The sequence below is a fragment of the Mastigoproctus giganteus genome, chromosome 8 (assembly GCF_048544385.1).
Source record: "Mastigoproctus giganteus isolate SK-2022 chromosome 8, ASM4854438v1, whole genome shotgun sequence".
Classification (NCBI taxonomy): domain Eukaryota; kingdom Metazoa; phylum Arthropoda; class Arachnida; order Uropygi; family Thelyphonidae; genus Mastigoproctus; species Mastigoproctus giganteus.
In genome coordinates, this window is record NC_143582.1 from 16953009 (window position 1) to 16980316 (window position 27308).

Sequence of the window (27308 nt, forward strand, 5' to 3'; positions counted from 1 at the left end):
TAGTGCATTCAAATATGGTATTCTCCATTTTTTGACTCTCTCTCTCTAATTGCATCATCATTTTAAAATAGTTTTATTATAATAAACACATGTCATGTTCTTCTTTTAGAATGATGGTTATTAATTGTTGGTAAGTAAAAAAGAAAAAAACCTGCAGCATCATAATAATTTTATGTTACTCCAGATGCATAATATCTAATCTTATATATCTAAAGTATGGCACCAGCAGGACAAAAATTAAATGCAACACTGTTATTTTCCATAATGTCTTCCCAACATTGCCTCTGCTGATGTTATGAACATTGGAATTTAGATGGCCCATTATGAATTCTGGGCCATCTAAATTGTTTGAAATATCATAGTTCTTCAAGTATTTCTTATTATAACTGTAGAAGTCCATCCTTATACACATTTGACACAAACAATGTTATGTTCAGGAGCTTGCTGAAGTCAGTCTGTGGCTGGCAGATGCATGCATTCATATTGCTTTAATGAACTTTAAATGGCTTTGCATTCCATGAAACTTCTATAAGCTATATACCAAGATTTTCATGTTGAAAATTTTAGTATATGGCTGGCTTATAAAAGAAAATAAATGTGCTAAATTAAAAAAAAAAAAGCACACAATATTTGAATAAATTCGGTATTTTCAGTTCAATTATTCAAATAAGAAATTAGCATTAGTAGGAGCATACGATCAGGGCAGGATTTAGGTATTGCGGGGCCCCTAAGCACAAATTCCCCCCCCCCCCAAATTAGTCAATGTATACAACATTTATATTGTTAAAATAATGGAAATTGCAGTATTTCAATATATTATACTTGGAAAAAAAACTATCAATCAGTATATTAAAATTATTATATATTCTGTTGTTTACAAAACGAGATATTAGGTACTGTAGATTGATACTAAACAATGATTAGGCTTGTTTTATTTATGATATAGTTTATGAACATCAGATACTAAGATATAATAAAGAAAAGAAACTAACCTATTTCAATGTATTTGATACAAATGTAAATAAATTCAGATGAAAGACGTCCATAAATTATAACAGACAACAAGCTGTTAGTTAGGTTATAAAACTCAATGAGAAACTAACATAGGTGACCGGCAACCTGCCTTAACTCAACTATAGCAGTTCCTAGTAGCACCACGAGGGCGCTGCCAAACATTTCCATGTAGCCACGGATCAGTGGCATTTCTAGTTACTTTTTGTTTTATGTCTAGACGCTAAGCTACCACCGAATCGTTATATCGGGAGCTAAGTCTTGTAATTTTGCCAAATAAAATCTAAAGTAATCGACATCTTTTCGTGGGAAATTATGGGATTTTTTCCTAAGCTACTGCTTATTTTGCTTATACGTAAATCCGGCCCTGCATACGATGCAAGAAAGCAAGCTTATGCAGCATCAGCCAAAAAAAAAAAAAAAAAAAAAAAAACCCCTTCCATTTCACCCCTCCATTCATTCCAAATGCCTGTCCAACTTGGCCTTAAATTTATTTTTTATTTAGGCTATCAACTTCCAAAACAAAAGATGGAAGTCTGTTCCACCGATCAACTATCTGCTAAAGGCCAATTTCGGCACATCTATTCTATAACTGTCTTTCCTCAATTTGAAACTGTGCCCCCTCAGGTTCTTAAGGAAGAATCCCACCAGCATTCAGCTTGCTCAACCCATTCAAAGCCTTATACATCTCAATCAGATTACCTCGCAGGTGTCTACTTTACAGGTGCTGCAATTTGCAGAATTTAAGACTTTCTTGGTAAGAGCACCCATTTGTTCCCCTCACCAATCATGTTGCCCTTCTTTGTACTCGTTCTAGCAACTCTACATCTTTCCTAAAATGAGGCCTCCAGACCTGTACACAGTACTCCTGGTGTGGCCTGACCATTGCCTTGTATAACAGGATTAATCACCTCCATGACTTTCCCTGGCAGCCCATCTGCACTGCTCAGCGAACTTCATATTTGACTGCACAATTACCCCCAAGTCTTTTTCACTTTCCACTTCCTTGGGTGTAGTATGTGTGTACTACACTCAGATAACATCATCAGTTGATCCCACTGTACAGAATTTAAAAACTGTCTGAGACCCCTGTAGTCACCTTCCCTTTAGCCTTGATGGTAGTTACATCTTTAAGTAATTTCTACATCAGTACATTGTGATCACTGTCACCCAGTGGTTCCTTTATCTGCAAATTTTTAATGCATGAATAATCACTGCTGATAGATCAAGAATATTACTCCCTCTGGTTGCTTCTCGAACATGCTCCTGTAGAAAACAGTCATCCAATAAATTCACAAAAGTCTTGCTAGTGTGTGAGTGACCAACTGACAAGTTCCAGTCAATATCTGGAAAGTTAAAATCCCCCATTATAAGACATTAAATGATATGCACTTAGGGTGCCAAAGCTATTTCCCTTGCCTATTTTAAGAGCTGAATGTCAGTTTCAATAATTTAAATAAAAGGGATGCATTATTATTACATATTTGGTGCAAGGAAGCCTGAGGCATTTGCTGCATCAGCCAAATAAAAATTTCTGAGAGAGAGAACAAGGGTTAGAGGTAGAAGGGAATCACCAAGAAAGAGAAGAATGATGATATCTAGCTCAGGACCCTGGGCGTGCCAAGCCCATACTCACCAGATGTGAGCCACTGGGATATTGAAAAGTTTTCTTTTGTGTATTCTATGAATGTTATGTTTTATTGACTGCATTGCTTGTTTATCTAGTAATAAATTCCAGAAGTTTCACTGCTCTAACTCTTATGTTTCTTTTGTTTTAGGGCTGAACATGTGACAGAATGCCATCATGGATAAAGTTGAATGTCAATTGATTATTAAATTCCTGTTCTTGCAAGGCAAACTGCCAACTATCTATGAATGATTCCTTGCTTGCTCATATCTTCAGAAAGAAAAAAAGGCAGGCCTGTTCTGCCGAATTGATCGGCATGTATGACAGCAATAGTAACTTGTTTTTTCCCCAAATGGTGATTATGGATGAATCATGGGTACATCACTTTGACCCAGAAACAAAACAGGTTTCAAAACAGGGAAAACATCTATCATCACCAACTCCCAAAAAGGCAAAAGTGCAATCATCTGCAGGGAAGGTGTTGCTGTGAGTTTTCTGGGATGAGATGGGCATTATTCTAACAGATTACCTGGAGAAGGGTATCAACATCAATGCACATTACTATGGCAACATACTGAAGCAATTATATCTGGAAATTAAGGAAATATGATATGGAATGCTCAGCAAAGGCATGCTGTTGCTTCACAATTATGCACCAGCTCACACTGCTGTTGCAACTACTGATTTTATCCAGATGTTAGGACTTCATATTTTGCCACACCTGCCTTAATCCTCTGACTTGGCAACTTCTGACCTTTTCCTCTTTTCACAGTTCAAATTATTTTTGGTTGGAATGGAAATCATTCTTTTTCGCCAATGCAGAGATAATTTCTGCAGCAGAAGCAATGTTTCAAGAACAAAGTGAGGCCTTCTACAAAAATAGCATAAGGAAGTGCTGTAAAAGATGGGGCCTCCAAATCTGCATACAGGTCTGGAGACCTCATTTTAGGAAAGATGTTGAGCTACTAGAACAATTACAGAGAAAGGCAACAAGATTAGTGATTGGAACAAAGGGTTGCTGTTACGAAGCTAGGATTAATTTCTGCAAATTGCAGCATCTGGAGACTAGGCACCGTGAGGTGATCTGATTGAGGTGTATAAGGCACTGAATGGTTTGAGCAAGATCAATGCTGATGGGATTCTTCCTTTTGCTCAGATTCCACACCTGAGGGAGCATAATTTCAAATTGAGGAAAGACAGTTGTAGAATAGTTGTGCAGAAATTTGCCTTTAGCCAGCGGGTGGTTGATTGCTGGAACAAACTCCCCACTGTCATTGTGGAAGTTGACAGCTTAAATAAATTCAGGGCTGAACTAGACAAACTTTTGGAGTGAGTGGATGGGTGAAATGGGAAAGTTTTTTTTTTTTTTTTTTTGGCTGATGCTTTTTTTTGCATCATATGCCCCTACTAATGCTAAGTGCTGATGTGTTGTCTTACAGGTTTGGGCTTTTTTTTCTCCCACTAGTTCAATAAATATCTTACTCTGTGTTTAAATGATTTATTATTGTTTTTGCATAGTAAAGGGCAGCAAAAAAAAAAAAAAAAAAAAAAAACAAATCAGTATTCCATCAAGATGGCTGCTATACTGTGGAGTGCATGCCAAATTTGAAATAAACCTGAGAACAGAAGTAACTAACAGTATCAAATATATATATATATAGTTTTTAAATAATATTTACATACATAATAAGCATTATATATAAATACATAACAATAATATGTGAAAGCACACATTTGAAAATATGTATACTCAATGGCCCTTTAAACAGGAATATTATTATTATTAGCCATATGGTACAAGGAAGCCTGAGGCTTATGCTGCACCAGCCAGAAAAAAAAAAAAAAAATTCCCGAGTTACCCCCTGTGTGTGTGTGTGTGTGTGTGTGTGAGAGAGAGAGAGAGAGAGAGAGAGAGAAGTAGAAGGCATCACCAAGAAAGAGAAGAGTGATGATATCCAGCTCAGGACTCTGGGTTTGCCAAGCCCATACTCACCAGATGTTTTACATATATCTAAAATGTATTTTTGTAATTTTCAGCAGAATTATTTTTTTTTTGTTTTTTGAAAATAAGAGGTGTAAAACACCCAACATGTTTTAAAAGTTTTAAAACGTGCTTTCACATGATTAAATATAGTGACCATCTGTATCCACTATATGCTGGAAATGCAGAATGGTCAACTGATGCTCTAAAACATGCCATGAGCAATGTATGTGACATGCCTTGTGATGTATTCCTGAAATCAGCAGAAACTGCATGTGTCTTTATATTACACAGTGTCCTTGACACTGTGTAACAGGGACATATAATATTCCCATAACCAAAAACTTCAAGGACTCGGCTGGCTTTGGTGCACTGGTTAGAGTGGCAACAAATGTGGTTCTAAGTTTGAGCCTGTATGCTGGTAGAAAAAATGCATGACCCACTCTAAATTCTGATGCCAAGCAAAGAGAAAAAAAAAGAAGAAAAGTTGTTCTTAATTAAATATATATATAAACGTTTCTGGCCTTGGCTGCCTAGGGAATGACCTAAAATTTACTTTTAATTTATTTATTGAGCTCTGGAAAATGAGGTGGACAAACACCCCTAAAATGAGAAATGATGTGATTGTCGAATGTGTTATGAAGCAGCTGGGTTACTTGGCCAACCAATGTACACTGCATCCAGCATAAAAACTGTTGTTTCAAACATGTTCTCTCTCCCCAAGAGCAAGAATCAGATGGCAATGATGGAGAAGCCTGTGTAAGGATGGTTATGATTGAGACAAAAAAACACATTTTGTACAATATTTAAACATAAAACAAAAAGTATCTAATTTCTGTAGCAGAAACATCAATTAACAGGTGAGAAACATTATGTTTGCATTATGCTGAAATTGAAAGCATGATGAAGCAGAAGATAAACAGAGTAACAAGAAGGGATCACATGCCATCTGGCAGATTTTTTCCATATTAATTCTGAGTAAGTAATAGGCTGTCCACTTCCAAAACTGCTCAAATAAAACTTTGTCTACATTTAGGAATGTACTGAAAGTTTCAGTCATTAACCTTGAACCAATAATTAATAAGCAATAAATATTTTTGAGGGTCATCTGTAGGTCCTCCATGAATACCACAAGGTTAAAATTCTGACTGATGTGATATTCAAGGCTGAGTATGAAGTAGTTTTTTAAGGAGAAGCTAATCGCTCTATACTGCTGTATTGCATTTTCTCAAATAGAAAAATACAGTAAACCCTAGTTAATCTGGCTTAATTGGAGCAAGAGATCATCTGGATTAAGCAATAATCTGGATTAGTGAAGCAATTTCTTCATTCATTGCTTTATTTAAAAGCTATAAAAAGAAAATACAAAAGACAAAAGTTGAATTTTTTTAAACATAATAATGCAGGATTGAAGAAACTGTCAAGTTTTTCTGAACAGACCTCTGCTGCTGTTCTTTAATTAAGATCTCCCTCACAGTTCTTAGATGTTCATAATATCCCTGCAATTTTTGATTTGTTGGAGAGTCCGCATAATAGATTACTGCCTCAATGCCATCTCTTGTAAAGCTAAGATGTTTCTTCTTAATTGTAGATTTTTTAGTTCATTATCTGATTCTTCTTTCATAGCAAAATCCTTAATAATATTTGCATCAATTTCTTCCTCAGAATCTGAAATCCAGGATCTCCTTCTTCCAGTTCAAGCCAATCTTGGAAATTTTCTTGTATTATTTCAGTCTCTCCAGCTGCCCTCAACACAATCTGAAAGTCTTATGGCTCTAATCCCTTAAAGTCAATATCACCATCTATATTTAAAAGAGTTTTTTCCAGCCATTCACTAAAGTTTCCTTTTTAGTGTCCCTCCATGCATTGGCCCAGTTGAAGATAGCAGACTTGATATTGTATATGATATTTTACAGTGTTCTTCTTCCTCTTATGTCTAATACAGAAAAACAAACCAAAATTAAAACAAATGCATTAGGCAAGATCAGCTATTGCTTAACAAAAAATTCTGGATACCAAACAATATTCATAAAGTGTGTAATTTTTCCCAAAGACAGCAGCAGTATAGCACTGATAAAAAATACAGTATGGTTATTACTATGCAAGCACAGTAAGCTTGGCTCTACATCTGCCAAACTTTAGCTATTGGTGATATTAATCTGAATAATAATAGTAGTTCCAATTCAGGATCATCTTGACTAGAAAGCAGTTATAAGGCAATCACAGCATGGATTTGTTAAGGGGGAAACCTTGTCTGACCAAGCTGGCTACTATGATACAAGGAACTTTATACAAAAAAATAATTTTGATATCATATACCTACATTTCAGTCAGCTTTTCATACTCTTACATTCCACATGAAAGATATGTACAAACTGGAGGAGTATGCGTTATGGGCAAGTTACTGCCATGGATAAAGTGATGGTTGAATTATAAAGGACAGAGAGAGAGTGGTTATTAATGGGCACTGTTCTTTGTTGATTGCTTCACTAATCCAGATTATTGCTTAATCCAGAATCTTCATTTATAAATTACAGTTTTTTTTGTAAAACTCTTCAAAATAAGCTGCTCTTATCAGCATTGTAAACTTGCGACCTCAATGACACAGGATGCTGTATAGGGATAGCATTTTCTGACACTCACAGAATCTGAACTACTACCTATAGTTTGGGAATTAGTCCCTTAAGGACAGTATGCCAGTAACCGAGGCCTGCCTCCCTGTGGTGTATTGATGGGTACTGGGAAAGAGCCTTCCTAGTGATTGCTGTTTCCTGGTGGCAAAGTGGCCAGTGTATTAAATAGCATAACAAGATGCATACTAAACTAATTTCTGGTCATTTTACAGAGTACACAAAATTTTGTCTTCTTGTATAAAACTTCCCTAGTTATCAAGAATTATACACGCACACTTGAAGAAATCAAGTAAATACGACAGTTTTCATTAGAGGATAATCACCTAAATTAAGTGTTTTGCACTTATTTGGTCTTTGGTCAGTAGATGAAGCAAACAAAAAAAAAAAAAATTTTTTTTATCTTTGTTATTTTTAATGTTGCTAGTAGTAGATTTACCAACATTGTATTCAAATGCCAATTTAGTTCCAGATTCTCCTGTGCTGAGTAGTTTTAAAATGTTGCACTTCTCTGAGGAAGAGTTTTTGTTTTGTAGTTGCTCTTTATTTTGCAGCCAGAGAGTAATTAATTGTTCGAACAAACTTCCAAGTGGAGTTGTGAAGTGGGTAATTTGAATAAAGGACATCACAAACAATTTTGGGGAGTACAATGTGTACGGAAAGGGAGGAGGGGTTATACTGTTAGCTAAGAAACACATAAAATCTAAGGAAGTGCATCCAATTGATGTTGGTGGACAATGCAGTGTTGAGTCTGTTTGGCGTGACATAAGCACTGGGAAAGGAAAAATGAAAATAGGTGTGTGTGTTATAGGCCAAATGAATCTGATGAGTATAATGAGCAATTGTGCAGAGAAAGAGAGTGGGCCAGTAAATCAGAGTGTCTTATAATGGGAGATTTTAATTTCCCAGAGATTGACTGGAATTTGTGGGTTGGTCACTCACACACTAGCAAGGCTTTTGTGGATTTATTGGATGATTGTTTTCTACAGAAGCATGTTCGGGAGGCAACTAGAGGGAGTAATACTCTTGATCTGATTATCAGTAGTGATTCTTCATGAGTCAAGAATCTGCAGATAAAGGAACCACTAGATGGCAGTGATCACAGTGTGCTGAAGTGGGATTAACTCAAAGAGGTAACTACCATCAAGGGTAAAGGGAAGGGTTTTTGCTTTCGTAAAGGTGACTACGGTGGTCTGAGACAGTATTTAAATTCTATACGGTGGGACCTACTGATGATGTTACCAACAGCAAATTCAAAATGGAAAGCATTCAAAGAATTAATCTTGGAAGCTACTAGGCTTTTCATACCAACAAAGAAATATTGTTCAAGATTTAGGCCTAAATGGATGTCAGATGAACTAATTAGATATGTGACAGAGAAGAAAAATGAATGGGATACATAAATTAACATGTTTAGCATTAGCATTAGTAGAGGCATTTGATGCAAGAAAGCAAGCTTATGCAGCATCAGCCAAAAAAAAAAAAAAAAAAAAACCCCCACTTCCACTTCACCCCTCTGTTCGTTCAAAATACCTGTCCAGCTGAGCCTTAAACTTATTTAGGCTATCAACCTCCACCGCAAGGGAGGGAAGTCTGTTCCACCAACCAACCACCTGCTGGCTAAAGGCAAATCTCCGCACGTCTATCCTACATCTGTCTTTCCTCAATTTGAATTTATGCCCTCTCAGGTGATTTTTCTGAGCTAGAGGAAGAATCCTATCAGCATTGAGCATGCTTAAACCATTCAAGGCTTTATACACCTCTATCAGATCACCTCGCTGGTGCCTAGTCTCCAGACACTGTAATTTGCAAAACTTAAGCCTTTCTTCGTAAGAGCACCCCTTTGTTCCATTCACTAATCTTGTTGCCCTTCTCTGTACTCGTTCCAGCAGCTCTACATCCTTCTTGAAATGAGGCCTCCAGACCTGTATACAGTACTCTAGGTGTGGCCTGACCATTGCCTTATACAATGGAATAATCACCACCTTATCCCTGCTGGAAAAATTCCTCTATATCATTGACAATACAGTCGGTCCTCGTATCACACGTGTTTACATTACATGAATTCGATCATACACGATTTATAAATAGGGGAACGTTATCTTATATAACACGAACCGAATTCGCTTATACACGATTCGCCTTTGTGTTTACAAGAAATGGCAGTCGAACGCGGAATCACCCCAACTGAACGCAACACGTAGGAATGAAGAAGATTCTGAAAATGTATTTATGTGTTTTATATCAATGAAGGGGAAATACATTTCACCATAATAACGTAAAAACCAACACAATTCCAGTTATCGATATAATAGCAAACGCAATTAGATGGAGTTCACTACCAGTTTATAACAGATTTCACTAGCAGAAACGCAACTGGAAATTGTTTTTATTGTTTTATGGTAGTAACCCCCAGAAATGTGCTTTAGTAAAATGTGAGGTGTTAGTGTATCTCGGCCTTTACGGTGTTGTTTATTCAGTTGCTACACACGCACAGCTTTGTTTATGTGTATCAAGCGTGCCTCCTCGTTTTGTAATTGTGCTTTATTCCCTAAAAATGAGTAAATTTCTTAAAAGGTGTGAAAAGGAAGCGTTCTGGCTAAGACACTGCAGATTCAGAGAGAAAAAAAAAAGCAATATCGATAAACAGAGGCGGACTGAATCAAAAATTCTTAACCGGGAAAATTTATAGTGGCCTCATACTACGGTTTATGGTCAAAATCACACCGGCCTCCGGCCCATCGTGGTTTCCCCCGTGGTTTCTCTATCGACAGAGGCTTCTGTCCGCCTCTGTCGATAGAGAAAAAATATGAAATTGTGAAACGCTTTGAGCGAAATGAAAGGCCATGTGATATTGCACGTGCTATAGACCTAAATCAGGCAACGCCGAGAATTACAAAGAATGCAGAGAAAATAAAAACAACTTTCATAGCAGGAACAACTCAGTGTAATTAAAATCCATTAGATTATGACAAAAGAATTGGAAGAGATGGAACGGCTGTCATCTGTTTGGATAGAAAATCAAACAAAAAGCAAGTTTGCTTACGATAGAAGCAAAAGCATTAGCAATATTTTATTACGACTTACGTATTATAATTTATACTTACGTATTATAAAATACGTAAGTATTTTATTACGACTATTTTATTTAATATAATAAATTTTTTACGAATAAAATACGTATTTTACTCGTAAAAAATACTTTTTTAGTATTAAAAAATACTAAAAATACTTTATTATAATATTTTTATTACGTATTTTAATCATTATAAAATACGTTAAGTATTTTATAACGATTAAAATTACCCAATTATTTATTGTTTGGTAATGTTTTGGTTCCAAATGCGCGTTCAATCTTGGGTGGTCGGCACCTAACCCTACTTTTCCCATAGGGCCTGTTGTTTGTATTGCACGATTTCGCATTGCACGAGGGTTTCTAGGAACGCAACTATCGTGCTATACGAGGACAGACTGTACTCCATGAGCTACTCTTGCAGCCCGTCTGCACTGCTCAGAGAACTTCATATCTGCCTGCACAACTACCCCCAAATCCCTTTCATTCTCTACCACTGTCAGTGTAGTACCACAGAGTTGATACGTTGCTCTTTCCCATGTGTAGTACTTTAACATTTGTTAATGTTAAACTTCATTTGCCACCTCTCAGCCCATCTGCTCAACCTTTCCAGATCCTGTTGCAGCAGCATAGTGTCAGTAGTGTCCTTGACAACCCTGCCAACCTTTGTATCATCTGCAAACTTGGACATTAAGCTTGATATACCATCATCAATATCATTTATAAATACAGAAAACAATAATGGATCCAACACTGAGCCCTGAGGGACTCCACTAATAATATTAGTCCATAATGAGCAGTGTCCATTGATTACCACTCTCTGTCTTCTCCCCCTCAACCACCCCTTTATCCATAGCAGCAATTTGCCTCCAATGTCACACTGCTCCAATTTATGTAGCAGTTTTCCATGTGCAACAGTATCAAAAGCCTTTCTAAGATCCAAGTATATAATATCAAAGTTATTCCCTGCATCCAGTTCTTTTGTGACTGCATCATAGTATCCAATCAAGTTGGTCAGGCAAGACTTCCCCTTAACAAAGCCATGCTGTGTCCGAGCTATAACTGAAGTCTTGTCTAAATGATCCTGCAGTGCTTCTTTAACCAGTGCCTCCATTAATTTTCCTGGAACAGAAGTTAAGCTCACAGGTCTATAATTACTTGTGTCAGCCTTTGATCCTCCTTTGTGAATTGGGGTCACATTTGCACATTTCCAGTCTATGGGTACCTCCCCTGAGTCCAAGGAAGCTCTCATAATTATGGCTAAGGGTTTGCTTACTTCCTTTGCTGCCTCCTTTAATATAACTGGATAGATCCCATCCACCCCGGGTGCCTTTCTTGTGTTTATCTTCAACAATTTCTCCTCCACTTCACTCCCAGTTATTTCAAGATTCTGTAGCTTACTGCTAGAGTTGAATACACCTCTAGCATTCCCCTCGCTGAATAACTCCTCATGTGTGAATGTCGATGCAAAATATTCATTTAGTTTGTTAGCTACCTGAGCAGGATCATCAACAGTTGACCCATCAATATCAAGTGGACCAATCTGATTCATCCCCTTCCTTCTAGAGTTTACATAAGTAAAGAACTCTTTGCTGTTTTTCTTTGCATCATTTGCCAAGGATTTCTCGTAATCTGCCTTCGCCTGCCTAACCTCCTTTGTAACTTGGTTGCATATCAACTTGTATCTATCATAGGCTTCTGTGTCATGTGTTAATTTGTAAGTATCCCATGCATTTTTCTTCTCTGCCATATGCCTCATTAGTTCATCTGACATCCATTTTGGCCTAAACCTTGAACAACATTTCTTAGTTGGTATGTAAAGCCTAGTAGCTTCCAAGATAAGTTCTTTGAATGCTTCCCATTTTGAATTTGCTGTTGGTAACATCATCAGTTGGTCCCACTGTATAGAATTTAAATACTGTCTCAGTCCATCGTAGTCGCCTTTACGGAAGCAATAACCCTTCCCTTTACCCCTAATGGTAGTTATGTCTTTGAGTAAGTCCCACTTCAGCACACTGTGATCACTGCCACCTAGTGGTTCATTTATCTCCAGATTCTTAATGCATGAAGAATCACTGCTGATAATCAAATCAAGAGTATTACTCCCTCTAGTTGCCTCCCGAACATGCTGATGTAGAAAACAATCATCCAATAAATCCACAAAAGCCCTGCTAGTGTGTGAGTAACCAGCCCCAAAATTCCAGTCAATATCTGGGAAATTAAAATCTCCCATTATAAGACTCTCCGATTTACTGGCCCACTCTATTTCCCTGTACAGTTCCTTATTATACTCATCAGAGTCATTAGGGCTATAGCACACTCCTACTCTCAATTTTGATCTCCCAATGCTTATGTCACACCAAACTGACTCAACACTGCACTGCCCGGCAATGTCGACTGGCTTCACTTCCTTGGTTTTTGTGTGTTTCTTAACTAATAGCATAACCCCTCCCCCCTTTCTATCCTGTCTATCCTTTCTGTAGACGTTGTACTCCCCAAATTGCAGTTCTGCATCTCTTATATCTGTGTGACACCACGTCTCTGATATCCCAACAATATCTGCCTTTGATGTTTTGAGCAATACCTCAAATTCATCAAATTTATTTAATAAACTCCTAGCATTGGTGTACACGCAAGTATACCTGCACCTGTTTCTATTCTTAGCTACCCTAACACAACCCATGTGTTTACTTGTACCGCAATGGTTCCCAGCAGTCTCTGAAATACCATGCATCTTGTTTTCAGGCTTCTGCTCATTCTAATAGAAGCAGTGCAAGAATCTCTTTCACCTCTGCCAGTGGTTACTGTCAATCTATTGGTCTTTGTCTCCCCCCAAGCTAGCAGTTTTCCGACCCACCTAACACTGCCTCGATAGCATCAGCAAATATTCTTGCACCCTTTCTATTTAAGTGTATCCCATCCCTGTAGAAGCAATCTCTCCTGTTAACAAGTACAGTCCAGGCTGAAAAAAATTCTGCCCCTTGAGCCTTGCACAATCTTTCCAGAGCCGAATTGATCGGCAAGGCTCTCATCATATACTCCCTCCTATCGTGTCTGGGCAGAATTGCAGACACTTTCAAATTCAACCCTAATTCTCGGCTTTTGTTCAACAGTGACCTGTACTTGTTAAGTAATTCTGCCGGTCTCCTACTCTTAATGTGACACAGAAGCTTATGATAGATATAAGCTAGTCTACAACCAAGTTACAAAAGAGGTTAGGCAGGTGAAGGCAGATTACGAGAAATCTTTGGCAAAGGATTCAAAGAAAAACAGCAAAAAGTTCTTTACTTATGTAAAGAGTAGAAGGAAGGGGATGAATCAGGTTGGTCCACTTGATATCGATGGTTCAACTGTTGATGATCCTGCTCAGGTAGCTAACAAACTAAATGCATATTTTGTGTCTACATTCACACAAGGAGTTATTCAGGGAGGGGAATGCCAGAGGTGTATTCAACTCTGGCAGTAATCTAGATAATCTTGTAATAACTGAGAGTAAAGTGGAGGAGAAATTGTTGAAGATAAACATAAGAAAGGTACCTGAGGTGGATAATAACTGGAATCTATCCAGTTATATTAAAGGAGGCGGCAAAGGAAGTAAGCAAACTCTTAGCCATAATTATGAGAGCTTCCCTGGACTCAGGGGAGGTACCCATGGACTGGAGATGTGCAAATGTGACCCAATCCACAAAGAAGGATCGAAGGGAGACACAGGTAATTACATACCTGTTAGTTTAACTTCTGTTCCGGGGAAATTAATAGAGGCACTGGTTAAAGAAGCACTGCAGGATCATCTAGACAAGACTTCAGTTATAGCTCGGACACAGCATGGGTATGTTAAGGGAAAGTCTTGTCTGACTAATTTGATTGGATACTATGATGTAGTCAGAAAAGAACTGGATGGAAAGAATAACTTTGATATCATATATTTGGATCTTAGAAAAGCCTTTAATACTGTTGCACATGGAAGACTGCTGCACAAATTGGAGCAGTGTGGCATTGGAGGCGAATTGCTCCTATGGATAAAGGGATGGTTGAGTGGGAGAAGACAGAGTGGTAATCAATGGAAACTGCTCTTCGTGGATTAATGTTATTAGTGGAGTTCCTCAGAGTTCAGCGTTGAGTCCATTGTTGTTTTTTTGTATTTATAAATGATATTGATGATGGTATATCAGGCTTAATGTCCAAGTTTGCAGATGTTTGTAGAAGGTTGGCAGGGTTGCTAATGACAGTACACTGCTGCAACAGGATCTAGAAAAGTTGAGCAGATGGGCTGAGAGGTGGAAAATGAAGTTTAACATTGACAAATGTAAAGTACACATGGGAAGAAGTAATCCCAGAGTAACTTATCAACTCTGTGGTACCACACTGACAGTAGCAGAGAATGAAAAGGACCTGGGGGTAATTATGCAGGCAGATATGAAGTTTTCTGAGCAGTGCAGACGGTCTGCAAGAGTAGCTCATGGTGTCTTGTCAATTAAATACAGCAATTTTTCTAGCAGGGATAAGGGGGTGATTATCCCCTTGTATAAGGCAATGGTCAGGCCACACCTTGAGTACTGTATACAGGTCTGAGGCCATATTTTAAGAAGGATGTAGAGCTGTTGGAATGAGTACAGAGAAGGGCAACAAGATTAGTGAATGGAACAAAGAGTTGCTCTACAAAGAAAGGCTTAAGGTTTGCAAATTACAGTGTCTGGAGACTAGGCACCTGCAAGGTGATCTGATTGAGGTGTATAAAGCTTTGAATGGTTTGAGAATGCTCAGTGCTGATGGGATTCTTCTTCTTGCTCAGAAGAATCACCTGAGAGGGCATAAATTGAAATTGGGGAAAGACGGATGTAGGATAGATGTGCGGAAGTTTGCCTTTAGCCAGCTGGTGGTTGATTGCTGGAACAAACTTCCATCTGTCATTGTAAAAGTTGATAGCTTAAATAGATTCAAGGCAGAACTTGACAAACATTTGTAGCGATGGGATGGGTGAAATAAGGATTTTTTTTTTTTTTTTTTTTTTGGCTGATGCTATATAAGTTTGCTTTCTTGCATCATGTGCCCTTGCTAATGCTAATGTTAATTAAAACACAATTACACACAAATATAACTTACAGCAAAACTAAACTGAAAACTCAATCTAATCACCAATCATTCACTCTTTGCCAGACAAACAGCAAGTGATTAGCACCATTTTAAAAAGGCTGCCAAAAAAAAAATAAAATAAAATAAAAAGAAGAAGAAGCAGTCATTTTTATACTGCTGACTGTCTATAATGTTCAATTCTATCACACCATGAAGTTTTGAAGACATGGAAAAAATTTTCCATTTTGGAGCATGTGCAGAGAGCATATCATTGGCATTTATAGCTATCTCCAAACTTCCACTGATTTTAAAAACAATAGTAAAAACAAACACCAATTCCTGGTATTCCCAGCTCTCTATTTAGGGCAAAAAAATATATTTTTAATTATTGAAAAATAATTATTTAAAGCAGAATCTGATTCAGAATTCTGAAACTGAATTGTATGTTAAACATTGGATTGATATCAATTTTAAAAATTGGCATGTATCAGTTGTTTCAAATAAAGTAGTTTTAGAAATGAAAAGAAGGCATAAAATGATTACAGGAGATGATGTCATAACTATTTAATGAAGTAAGAATGAAAAGACTTTCTGTCAGCAGAAAGGTTACTTACCAGATGTCTGTAAAAATTTGACAGAAGATATACAGCATGAGTGCAGAGAAAGTGGATGAGAGTAGTTGCAAAATAGTAATGTTCAATTCACAGTGGGGTTGGGGGAAGGGTTGTAACAGGCTAGAGAATAGTATCATTATTCCCCCATTGCATCTAAAAAAATGTTAGAAAAAATAATACTTCCTACCAAATAAAGGTGCTTGTATCCATGATGTGAGAGGCCAAAGTTGTTCTGCACAAGATCTCTGAAATCCAGGCTCTTCATGAAAGAGACACAACAAACATCTTAATTCTGTATTGCTGATTCATGGAAAGTAGAAGGTAGATGAACAGTGTTGATAATTATCTTTGAAGAATATGGGAAAACCAATGTATTCTTTATATATATCTGCATAGATAGAAGAATCTTTCATTATTAAATCACTCTAATATAGCCGCTCATTGCAATAAAGCAATTGCCATTGATCCTATTTAGATCTATTCTACTTTAGAGATTAATATAATTTGTACAGACATGCTGCCCCTCCCAATATAACTGTCACTTCCTGCATAATTTCTAGCACAATGTTTCTTCACATTCCAGCTCTGAGTATGTATAGCCACCAGCCAATGATACAGCAGCAAACAATAGTACTGCAACATGTGCCCAAAGCCTCTCGAAGTGTAATTTATTAAACGTATAACAGTCAAAATTAATTCACTGACAGTTGCTACATCTCTGTACACTCTTTGTCTTTGCTATCACCTCCTCCTTCTCCCCACTGAAGAAGACAGGGGGAATTTCTACAAAAATGAAATGTCTTTACTCTTTAGTGACATTTAATAATCGAAGATGATTTGAATGTAGTTTCAGTGATTTTTTCACCAAGACTAAACCGTTCACAAATCTTTCTGTTGCAGTTCCAATGAAAACTTTAATTATCAAATCAGCTTTTTTTTCTTTCTACAAAGATCTACGATACTAGTTTATGAATTCTATAGGAGTGAATAAAATGAAATAAACTGTTTTACTATTTTGCTTAATACTCATTCAAACCAAAATCTGCTAATTATTTTCAATTAATAAATAAGCAAGGTACTAACTACACTTCAATACAGGTATTGAAATAATTTGAGAAAATAATGCTATTATTTTTTTATGTTTTTACTGTCTGGGAACAATAGCTTCCTTAGACAGAAAACAATTCAGAGTTTATTCTCTGAAAACATAGTTACATACCAAGATGGAGATCAGGGATGTTAGCTGAGTTTTAGAAATTTGAAAGCAACATATCAATGAACATGTAATGCAGAAAAAAGGTTATCTAAACTGATATATGATTTTTCTGAAGGTTGCATAAGTAAGTAGGTGCAGAGGTTTAAAGATGGATTAAAAGTTTGGATCACTCTACACTGATCTAAAGAGTCTCACAAATAAGAATACAGAAAACAATAATGGACCCAACACTGAGCCCTGAGGGACTCCACTAACATTAGTCCACGATGAGCAGTGTCCATTGATTACCACTCTCTGTCTTCTCCCCCCTCAACCACCCCTTTATCCATAGCAGCAATTTTCCTCCAATGTCACACTGCTCCAATTTGTTTAGCAATCTTCCATGTGCAACAGTATCAAAAGCCTTTCTAAGATCCAAGTATATAATATCAAAGATATTCCCTGCATCCAGTTCTTTTGTAACTGCATCATAGTATCCAATCAGATTGGTGAGGCAAGACTTCCCCTTAACAAAACCATGCTGTGTCCGAGCTATAACTGAAGTCTTGTCTAAATGATCGTGCAGTGCTTCTTTAACCAGTGGTAGAGAATGAAACACTGACAGTGGTAGAGAATGAAAGGGACTTGGGGGTGGAATGCAGGCAGATATGAAGTTCTCTGAGCAGTGCAGACAGGCTGCAAGAGTAGCTCATGGAGTATTGTCAATGATATACAGGAATTTTTCCAGCAGGGATAAGGAGGTGATTATTCCCTTCATTAATTTTCCTGGAACAGAAGTTAAGCTCACAGGTCTATAATTACTTGTGTCAGCCTTTGATCCTCCTTTGTGAATTGGGGTCACATTTGCACATTTCCAGTCTATGGGTACCGCCTCTGAGTCCAAGGAAGCTCTCATAATTATGGCTAAGGGTTTGCTTACTTCCTTTAATATAACTGGATAGATCCCATCCACCCCAGGTGCCGTTCTTGTGTTTATCTTCAACAATTTCTCCTCCACTTTACTCCCAGTTATTTCAAGATTCTGTAGCTTACTGCTAGAGTTGAATACACCTCTGGCATTCCCCTCGCTGAATAACTCCTCATGTGTGAATGTCGATGCAAAATATTCATTTAGTTTGTTAGCTACCTGAGCAGGATCATCAACAGTTGACCCATCAATATCAAGTGGATCAATCTGATTCATCCCCTTCCTTCTAGAGTTTACATAAGTAAAGAACTCTTTGCTGTTTTTCTTTGCATCCCTTGCCAAGGATTTCTCGTAATCTGCCTTCGCCTGCCTAACCTCCTTTGTAACTTGGTTACATATCAACTTGTATCTATCATAGGCTTCTGTGTCATGTGTTAATTTGTAAGTATCCCATGCATTTTTCTTCTCTGCCATATGCCTCATTAGTTCATCTGACATCCATTTTGGCCTAAACCTTGAACAATATTTCTTAGTTGGTATGTAAAGCCTAGTAGCTTCCAAGATAAGTTCTTTGAATGCTTCCCATTTTGAATTTGCTGTTGGTAATATCATCAGTTGGTCCCACTGTATAGAATTTAAATACTGTCTCAGTCCATCGTTATTACGGAAGCAATAACCCTTCCCTTTACCCCTAATGGTAGTTACCTCTTTGAGTAAATCCCACTTCAGCACACTGTGATCACTGCCACCTAGTGGTTCATTTATCTGCAGATTCTTAATGCATGAAGAATCGCTGCTGATAATCAAATCAAGAGTATTACTCCCTCTAGTTGCCTCCCGAACATGCTGATGTAGAAAACAAATCATCCAATAAATCCCCAAAAGCCCTGCTAGTGTGTGAGTGAGGTTGGCAGGGTTGTCAAGGACACTACTGACACTATGCTGCTGCAACAGGATCTGGAAAGGTTGAGCAGATGGGCTGAGAGGTGGCAAATGAAGTTTAACATTGACAAATGTAAAGTACTACACATGGGAAACAGCAACCCCAGAGCAACGTATCAACTCTGTGGTACTACACTGACAGTGGTAGAGAATGAAAGGGACTTGGGGGTGGAATGCAGGCAGATATGAAGTTCTCTGAGCAGTGCAGACAGGCTGCAAGAGTAGCTCATGGAGTATTGTCAATGATATACAGGAATTTTTCCAGCAGGGATAAGGAGGTGATTATTCCCTTGTATAAGGTAATGGTCAGGCCACACCTAGAGTACTGTATACAGGTCTGGAGGCCTCATTTCAAGAAGGATGTACAGCTGCTGGAACGAGTACAGAGAAGGGCAACAAGATTAGTGAATGGAACAAAGGGGTGCTCTTACAAAGAAAGGCTTAAGTTTTGCAAATTACAGTGTCTGGAGACTAGGCACCAGCGAGGTGATCTGATAGAGGTGTATAAAGCCTTGAATGGTTTGAGCATGCTCAATGCTGATGGGATTCTTCCTCTAGCTCAGAATAATCACCTGAGAGGGCATAAATTCAAATTGAGGAAAGACAGATGTAGGATAGACGTGCGGAAATTTGCCTTTAGCCAGCGGGTGGTTGGTTGGTGGAACAGACTTCCATCCCTTGTCGTGGAGGTTGATAGCCTAAATAAGTTTAAGGCTCAGCTGGACAGGTATTTTGAACGAACAGAGGGGTGAAGTGGAAGTGGTTTTTTTATGTTTTTTTTTTTTTGGCTGATGCTGCATAAGCTTGCTTTCTTGCATCAAATGCCTCTACTAATGCTAATGCTAAGTCAGCAAAAGCAAATGCTAACAGTTTCAATGTTCAAGTACATGTCTGTGGGAGTTATTCCCCACTCATCAGATCTCACACAAAGCAATTAATGCCTGTTTCCACTATTGAAAGGGATACTCGACAAAACCAAACCAAATTTTTATACCACGATGAGGTACATTGTGCAGTGAAAAAATGATTTCACAACCAATCAAAAAATGTTTTCCACAATCACATTATGGTACTAGTGAAATATTAGAAAAGGTGTAGTGAGGAGGGAAAGAGAGTGGCTATGTTTAGGAATAATATAAAAATTACCTGCAATATAAAGTAATAAATTATATCATAGAAAATAATTGTTTTTTCTTCTCATATATGATCTTAAAGTAAATTACAAAAAAAAAACTTAGAAATAAGATAAAACACAGAAATAGTTTACCTTATAATATGGTAAACGACTTAGTCTAGCCATTGTTAACATAGTTCCTAATATCCATGATAATTCTGTATGTTGAGGCACCTGTTATACAAAAGTATCAACATTACTTAATTCAATCTACACATGCACAGACCAAATTATGGCAAGAGTTAGCTAAAGGAGTACTTATTACCATCGTGACTTTTACATGATTGGTTAATTGCTCAACATTTCTCTCTCTCTCTCTCTCTCTCTCTCTCTCTCCTGATCTCTCAATTATCTTTGCTAATCTTGAGTGACTTCCACTTCTAATCAAAGATGTAATGTTCTTTGAATAGAAGTAGATGTCACTCAAGAATCAAGATTGGAAGTGGATGTCACTTAAATCCATTTCTAAGTAGATTTAAGTAAATCAAAGATTTACTTAAAGATCATTCCATAAAATTAGTTAACTTTGTTATATTGTTATCTGGATATTTAATTCCCACTATTACATGTGTTCACTACACAATGCACTATCCAAACAGAGCTGATTAGTTTGGGGGGATGGAGGGGAATATTCCACATCTAGAACTGTAATTAAAATAATTCTGAATTCATTTATAAATGTGGAGTATACTCTTTGGTCTGTTGTCAACAATTTGGAATTGTGGCAACTCCATTTCCTGCTGATAATAGAGTCTGAGGCATGTTTGACAAGACAAGATTATTGACTCAATTGGACATGGAAAAGTTGAACCCCATCTAACTGCACTCCTGGAACTTTTTCACCAAGGACTACCAAATTTTGGACAGTAGTCCAAGAAGATACTCAGTATCTAATACTATAACTAAAATAATTCTGTATTCATTTTTAAATATTAGACAGTCCCCGAGTCTACTGTCAAAAATTTGGAACAGCAGTGTTCCCATTTTCTGCTGACAACACAGATGAAGCTAGGCACAACAAGATTTCCAGAGTGAGGACAGACTTGATCAATTGTGGCTACCCAACCCACATATTGGACAAGTGATTATTACAAGCGCAGGAACTCACAGTCCACCTGACACCGCCATCAACTCAGGACAATGTGCCTACCACCTACATTCCCTACTATCCAGGCAAGAGTTATACCACATAAAATGCGTGCAGCTGCCTGGTAGAAACTTACGTTCGCTAGTTTCCAACGTAAAGACCCCGGTCACCCATATCTTACGCAGCGGTGTGGTATACCACATAGCCTGCAAAGATTGCGACAGCTGCTACATAGGAGAGACCTCAAGACGTCTTCAAGACCGCCTTGCAGAACATGACAGATTGATTTGCCTTGCTGAGACCAACCAGTGGGCAATTGCAGAACACTACTGGTCGACCCACCACGACCTCAACCCCAAGTGGGACTATGAAGTAATTGACCAGTCCCGACACTTTCGCCATCGCCTCTGGTTAGAGTCACTTAATATATTGTGTAATTCGAGAGCAACAAACCGCTGGAAAGGCATGAGACTACACCCCATCTTAGAGGCAAAACTACGCATGTCCATGCAGCAACAATGAACACCAGTTTAATGGTTGAATGGCCTACCTTGTGCCCTTGCACGGCTCACTGCACGCACAACTGTGTCTGTTAAAATAATTTTTATCTCTAAAGTTTCCATTCTATTTGTTGGTAAAGAGACACATCCAGCCCTGCTCCAAAGTATAATTAAAGATATTTTTACTTGATATATACGTTATCATTATTTCATATCATTATGGATTCTAGAACAACAGGCCCATTTATCCTCAAATGTATGAGGTTTCTGCTACTACTGAGAACAGGAGAGCTGCATGCTAACTTCCAAATTTTTCAGGTTAGGCCTGGAAGATATAATGCATCTAGTACAGGTTGAGTATCCCCAATCCGAAAACCTCCAAAAACCGAAACTTTTTGAAAAATACATGAAAGCTCTGAAAACTGGGTGCCCCAGCAGGAAAGAGCTGTGATGCGGTGTGTTGACATCAGTAAAGCGGCAGTTATCATCAATGCAAGATGTCTGTGTCCATTACTCACTGTTTGCTTAGGTTATTCTCTGCTCTGTTGTGCAAAGATATTATTGAAAATGTCAAAAAAACCTGATACCCTGGATACGAAGTATCTGGTGTATCAGGATAACAGTGACACACAGAAGAAGAAGCATTTAAGTTTATCTATAGAACAGAAAGTGAATTTCTGGAAGAAAATGGGCAGTGATGTGTGATGTGTCTTATAGAAGAGTTTGGTGTTGGAACAACCACCATCTACGACCTGAAGAAAGAGAAGGATAAACCATTCAAGTTCTATGCTGAAAGCGATGAACAGAAGTTAATGAAAAATAGAAAAAGACTGCATAAAGCTAAAAATGAAGATCTCGATTGTGTTTTGAAAGAGTGGCTCTATAGCGTTGCAGCGACACATGCCACTTACCGGTCAGCTGATCATGGAACAAGTAAAGAACTATCATAAAGAACTGAAAATTGAAGTGAACTGTGAATATTCAACAGGCTGGTTACAGAAATACAAGAAAAGACACGGCATTAAATTTTTAAAGATTTATGGTGATAAAGCATATGCTGATCATGAGGCAGTGGAGAAATTCATTGATGAAATATCATAGTTTTGGCATTATTTCTTTTGATAAATAAAATTTAATTTTTTGCATGAAATCTAAATTTTATTTCCACCTTACTTCAACTCCAACATGCCATGTATTCCAAAACCCGAAAAAATCTGAAATCTGAAGCATTTCCGGCCCCAAGCATTTTGGATTAGGGATATTTAACCTGTACTATGCTTGTAATGAAATTCAATACTGGTTTTTAAATGCCATTAAATACAACTGAGAGCAGCTATCATTCATGACTAGTAGAGATGAATGAGAAACAAGTATAGAGGAATTTTGTCCAAAATTATGTAGTTTGATTATTGACCAATCACATGAGAGCCATGGGAAAGTTTTCTGTAGTGATAAAAAGCCCTCTAGTAAACTCTTAACCAAATTATTAGGATATTCTGGGAAAAAAATAAAGATTTCCATAGAAACTGAATTTCAATATTAAATATTAAAATATTCAATATTAAATTATTATGAAATTCAAAATTTTTATGACCTATGACATTATGTTCATTTACAAATGGAAAGAGAAACTCATATACAAAACTAAATACATTTATAATTTATTGATAATATATGTAGAGTGTACATTGTTATATAAAAAACAAAAAGTGCAATGGGCTGAATTATGTGACATAAGTAATGCTAATGACTATATTTACAAATAAAACAAATGTGATAATGTAAATGTGAAGACGTGAGTTCATCATCAGATGACAACATGGCACAAACAAACTAAATAAATAATGCTTTCCCAGTGGCATTAAAGAACTTCTTTGGCTTCTGTCTCATCCAATTCAAAGTCATTCTACTTGTTCTTCGAGTTGTTTAAATTTCTTAGGCGTGATTATGGTTCCTTGGTGAAAAGCATTTATTTGATATATATTCCCTTATCACCATTAGTGCTTTGCCAAGGGCAGGTCCAGGCATACAGCCAACAACCATTTCTCTATATCTCTCTCTCTATCCTCAGCCTCTTTCTTCTCTCCATGGGTGCCTCCGTAGCCAGGTGGGAAGGAGCAGCCGTGCGTAGCACACGCTTCTTGATTAGACTCGGGGTTTGAGCCCATCACCACCAAATACGGAGGATGCGGAAAGGTCAGGGAATGACCACCACATATCCCGGAGCAATATGGCCTTAGTTGCTAATGCTCCAAATAAACAACAACAATGTTCTCTCCATATCCATTATCCCCTCTTAATTCAGCTATCATAATTTTCACAATCTCCCTCTGGGTCCCTTCTCCTCAACTTTTCCCTGTATCACACCCTTCATCAACCCTTCACCTCACAACACATGCCCAATCTAAATGCTCTTCTACTTTCTGATTATTTCAGTCAAACGTCTCACAAATTCTTCTCAAAAACCTAATTTCTCACTTTATCGACCCATCTTATCTTTTGAATTTTAGTTTTCTGCCCCATACTTCTACTTTCCAATCTTTTAATATCTTACATTTTCATCTCATTCCATAAAGTAACACACTCCAAAAAAGAGATCTTATCAATCCTTTCCTTAAACCAATTCCTAATCTCCCACATAATATCCTTCTTCACTTCTCAAAAGATTTTTTACCCATTGGCAATCTTATTCCTCTGCTGCTCTTTGCTTCTTCCACCATTAGGCTTCCCAACTACTAATAATATTTTAGGGCAGAAAACCTCAAACTATGTCAAACAAATATAGGACCATGCTGAAGAAATGCTGTGAGTTAGGTCAGATTGTTTCAGACACGATAGGAGGGAGTATATGATGAGAGCCTTATCGATCAATTTGGCCCTGGAAAGATTGTGCAAGGCTCAAGGGGTAGAATTTTTCTTAGCCTGGACTGTACTTGTTAACAGGAGAGACTGCTTCTACAGGGATGGGATACACTTAAATAGAAAGGGTGCAAGAATATTTGCTGATGCTATCGAGGCAGTGTTAGGTGGGTTGGAAAACTGCTAGCTTGGGGGGAGACAAAGACTAATAGATTAACAGTCGCCACTGGCAGAGGTGAAAGAGATTCTTGCACTGCTTCTATTGGAATGAACAGAAGCCTGAAAAACAAGATGCAGGATATTTCAGAGACTGCTGGGAGTCATTGCGGTACAAGAAAACACATGGTTTGTGTTAGGGTAGCTAAGAATAGAAACAGGTGCATGTATACTTGCGTGTACACCAATGCTAGGAGTTTAGTAAATAAATTTGATGAATTTGAGGCATTGCTCAAAACATCAAAGGCAGATATTGTTGGGATATCAGAGACGCGGTGTCACACAGATATAAGGGATGCAGAACTGCAATTTGGGGAGTACAACGTCTACAGAAAGGATAGACAGGATAGGAAGGGGGGAGGGGTTATGCTATTAGGAAACACATAAAATCCAAGGAAGTGAAGCCAGTCGACATCGCTGGACAGTACAGTGTCGGGTCAGTTTGGTGTGACATAAGCATTGGGAGATCAAAATTGAGAGTAGGAGTGTGCTATAGGCCTAATGACGCTGATGAGTATAATAAGAAACTGTACAGGGAAATAGAGTGGGCCAGTAAATCAGAGAGTCTTATAATAGGGGATTTTAATTTCCCAGATATTAACTGGAATTTGTGGGTTGGTCACTCACAGACTAGCAAGGCTTTTGTGGATTTATTGGATGATTGTTTTCTACATAAGCATGTTAGGGAGGCAACTAGAGGGAGTAATACTCTTGATTTGATTATCAGTAGTGATTCTTTGTGCATTAAGAATCTGCAGAAAAATGAACCACTAGGTGGAAGTGATCACAGTGTGCTGAAGTGGGATTTACTCAAAGAGGTAACTACCATTAGGGGTAAAGGGAAGGGTTATTGCTTCCGTAAAGGTGACTACGATGGACTGAGACAGTATTTAAATTCTATACAGTGGGACGAACTGATGATGTTACCAACAGCAATTCAAAGAACTTATCTTGGAAGCTACTAGGCTTTACATACTAACTAAGAAATATTCTTCAAGGTTTAGGCCTAAATGGATGTCAGATGAACTAATGAGACATATGGCAGAGAAGAAAAATGCATGGGATACATACAAGTTGATCTGTAACCAAGTTACAAAGGAGGTTAGGCAGGCGAAGGCAGATTACGAGAAATCCTTGCCAAGGGATGCAAAGAAAAACAGCAAAGAGTTCTTTAGTTATGTAAACTTTAGAAGGAAAGGGATGAATCAGATTGGTCCACTTGATATCGATGGGTCAACTGTTAATGATCCTGCTCAGGTAGCTAACAAACTAAATGAATATTTTGCATCGACATTCACACTGCGAGGGGAATGCCAGAGGTGTATTCAATTCTGGCAGTAAGCTAGAGAATCTTGTAATAACTGAGAGTAAAGTGGAGGAGAAATTGTTGAAGATAAAGGCAAGAAAGGCACCTGGGGTGGATGGGATCTATCCAGTTATAATAAAGGAGGCAGCAAGGGAAGTAAGCAAACCCTTAGCCATAATTATGAGAGCTTCCTTGGACTCAGGGGAAGTACCCATGGACTGGAGATGTGCAAATGTGAACCCAATTCACAAAGGAGGATCAAAGGGCGACACAAGTAATTATAGATCGGTTAGTTTAACTTCTGTTCCTGGAAAGTTAATGGAGGCACTGGTTAAAGATGCACTGCAGGATCATCTAGACAAGACTTCAGTTATAGCTCGGACACAGCATGGTTTTGTTAATGGAAAGTCTTGCCTGACCAATTTGATTGGATACTATGATGCAGTCACAAAAGAACTGGATGCAGGGAATAACTTTGATATTATATACTTGGTTCTTAGAAAGCCTTTTGATACTGTTGCACATGGAAGACTGCTGCACAAATTGGAGCAGTGTGGCATTGGAGGCAAATTGCTGCTATGGATAAAGCGGTGGTTGAGGGGGAGAAGACAGAGAGTGGTAATCAATGGACACTGCTCATCGTGGACTAGTGTTATCAGTGGAGTCCCTCAGGGTTCAGTGTTGGGTCCATTATTGTTTTCTGTATTTATAAATGATATTGATGATGGTATATCAAGCTTAATGTCCAAGTTTGCAGACAATATGAAGGTTGGCAGGGCTGTCAAGGACACTACTGACACTATGCTGCTGCAACAGGATCTGGAAAGGTTGAGCAGATGGGCTGAGAGGTGGCAAATGAAGTTTAACATTGACAAATGTAAAGTACTACATATGGGAAACAGCAACCCCAGAGTAACGTATCAACTCTGTGGTACTACACTGACAGTGGTAGAGAATGAAAGGGACCTGGGGGTGGTTGTGCAGGCAGATATGAAGTTCTCTGAGCACTGCAGATGGGTGGCAAGAGCAGCTCATGGTGTATTGTCAATGATATATAGGGGAATTTTTCTAGCAGAGATAAGGAGGTGATTT

At 37.9% G+C, this 27308-nt stretch overlaps 1 protein-coding gene across 1 annotated transcript in view; it reads right to left on the minus strand.

Moving 5' to 3' along the window:
• The window catches only part of TrpRS-m (Tryptophanyl-tRNA synthetase, mitochondrial), a 138162-nt gene that overhangs the window by 16643 nt on the left and 94211 nt on the right, over nucleotides 1–27308 (minus strand). The window contains exon 4 of the mRNA XM_090380149.1: nucleotides 20342–20422. Coding sequence (XP_090236275.1) covers nucleotides 20342–20422 — 81 coding nt within the window. The remainder of the gene's footprint in view (nucleotides 1–20341; nucleotides 20423–27308) is intronic.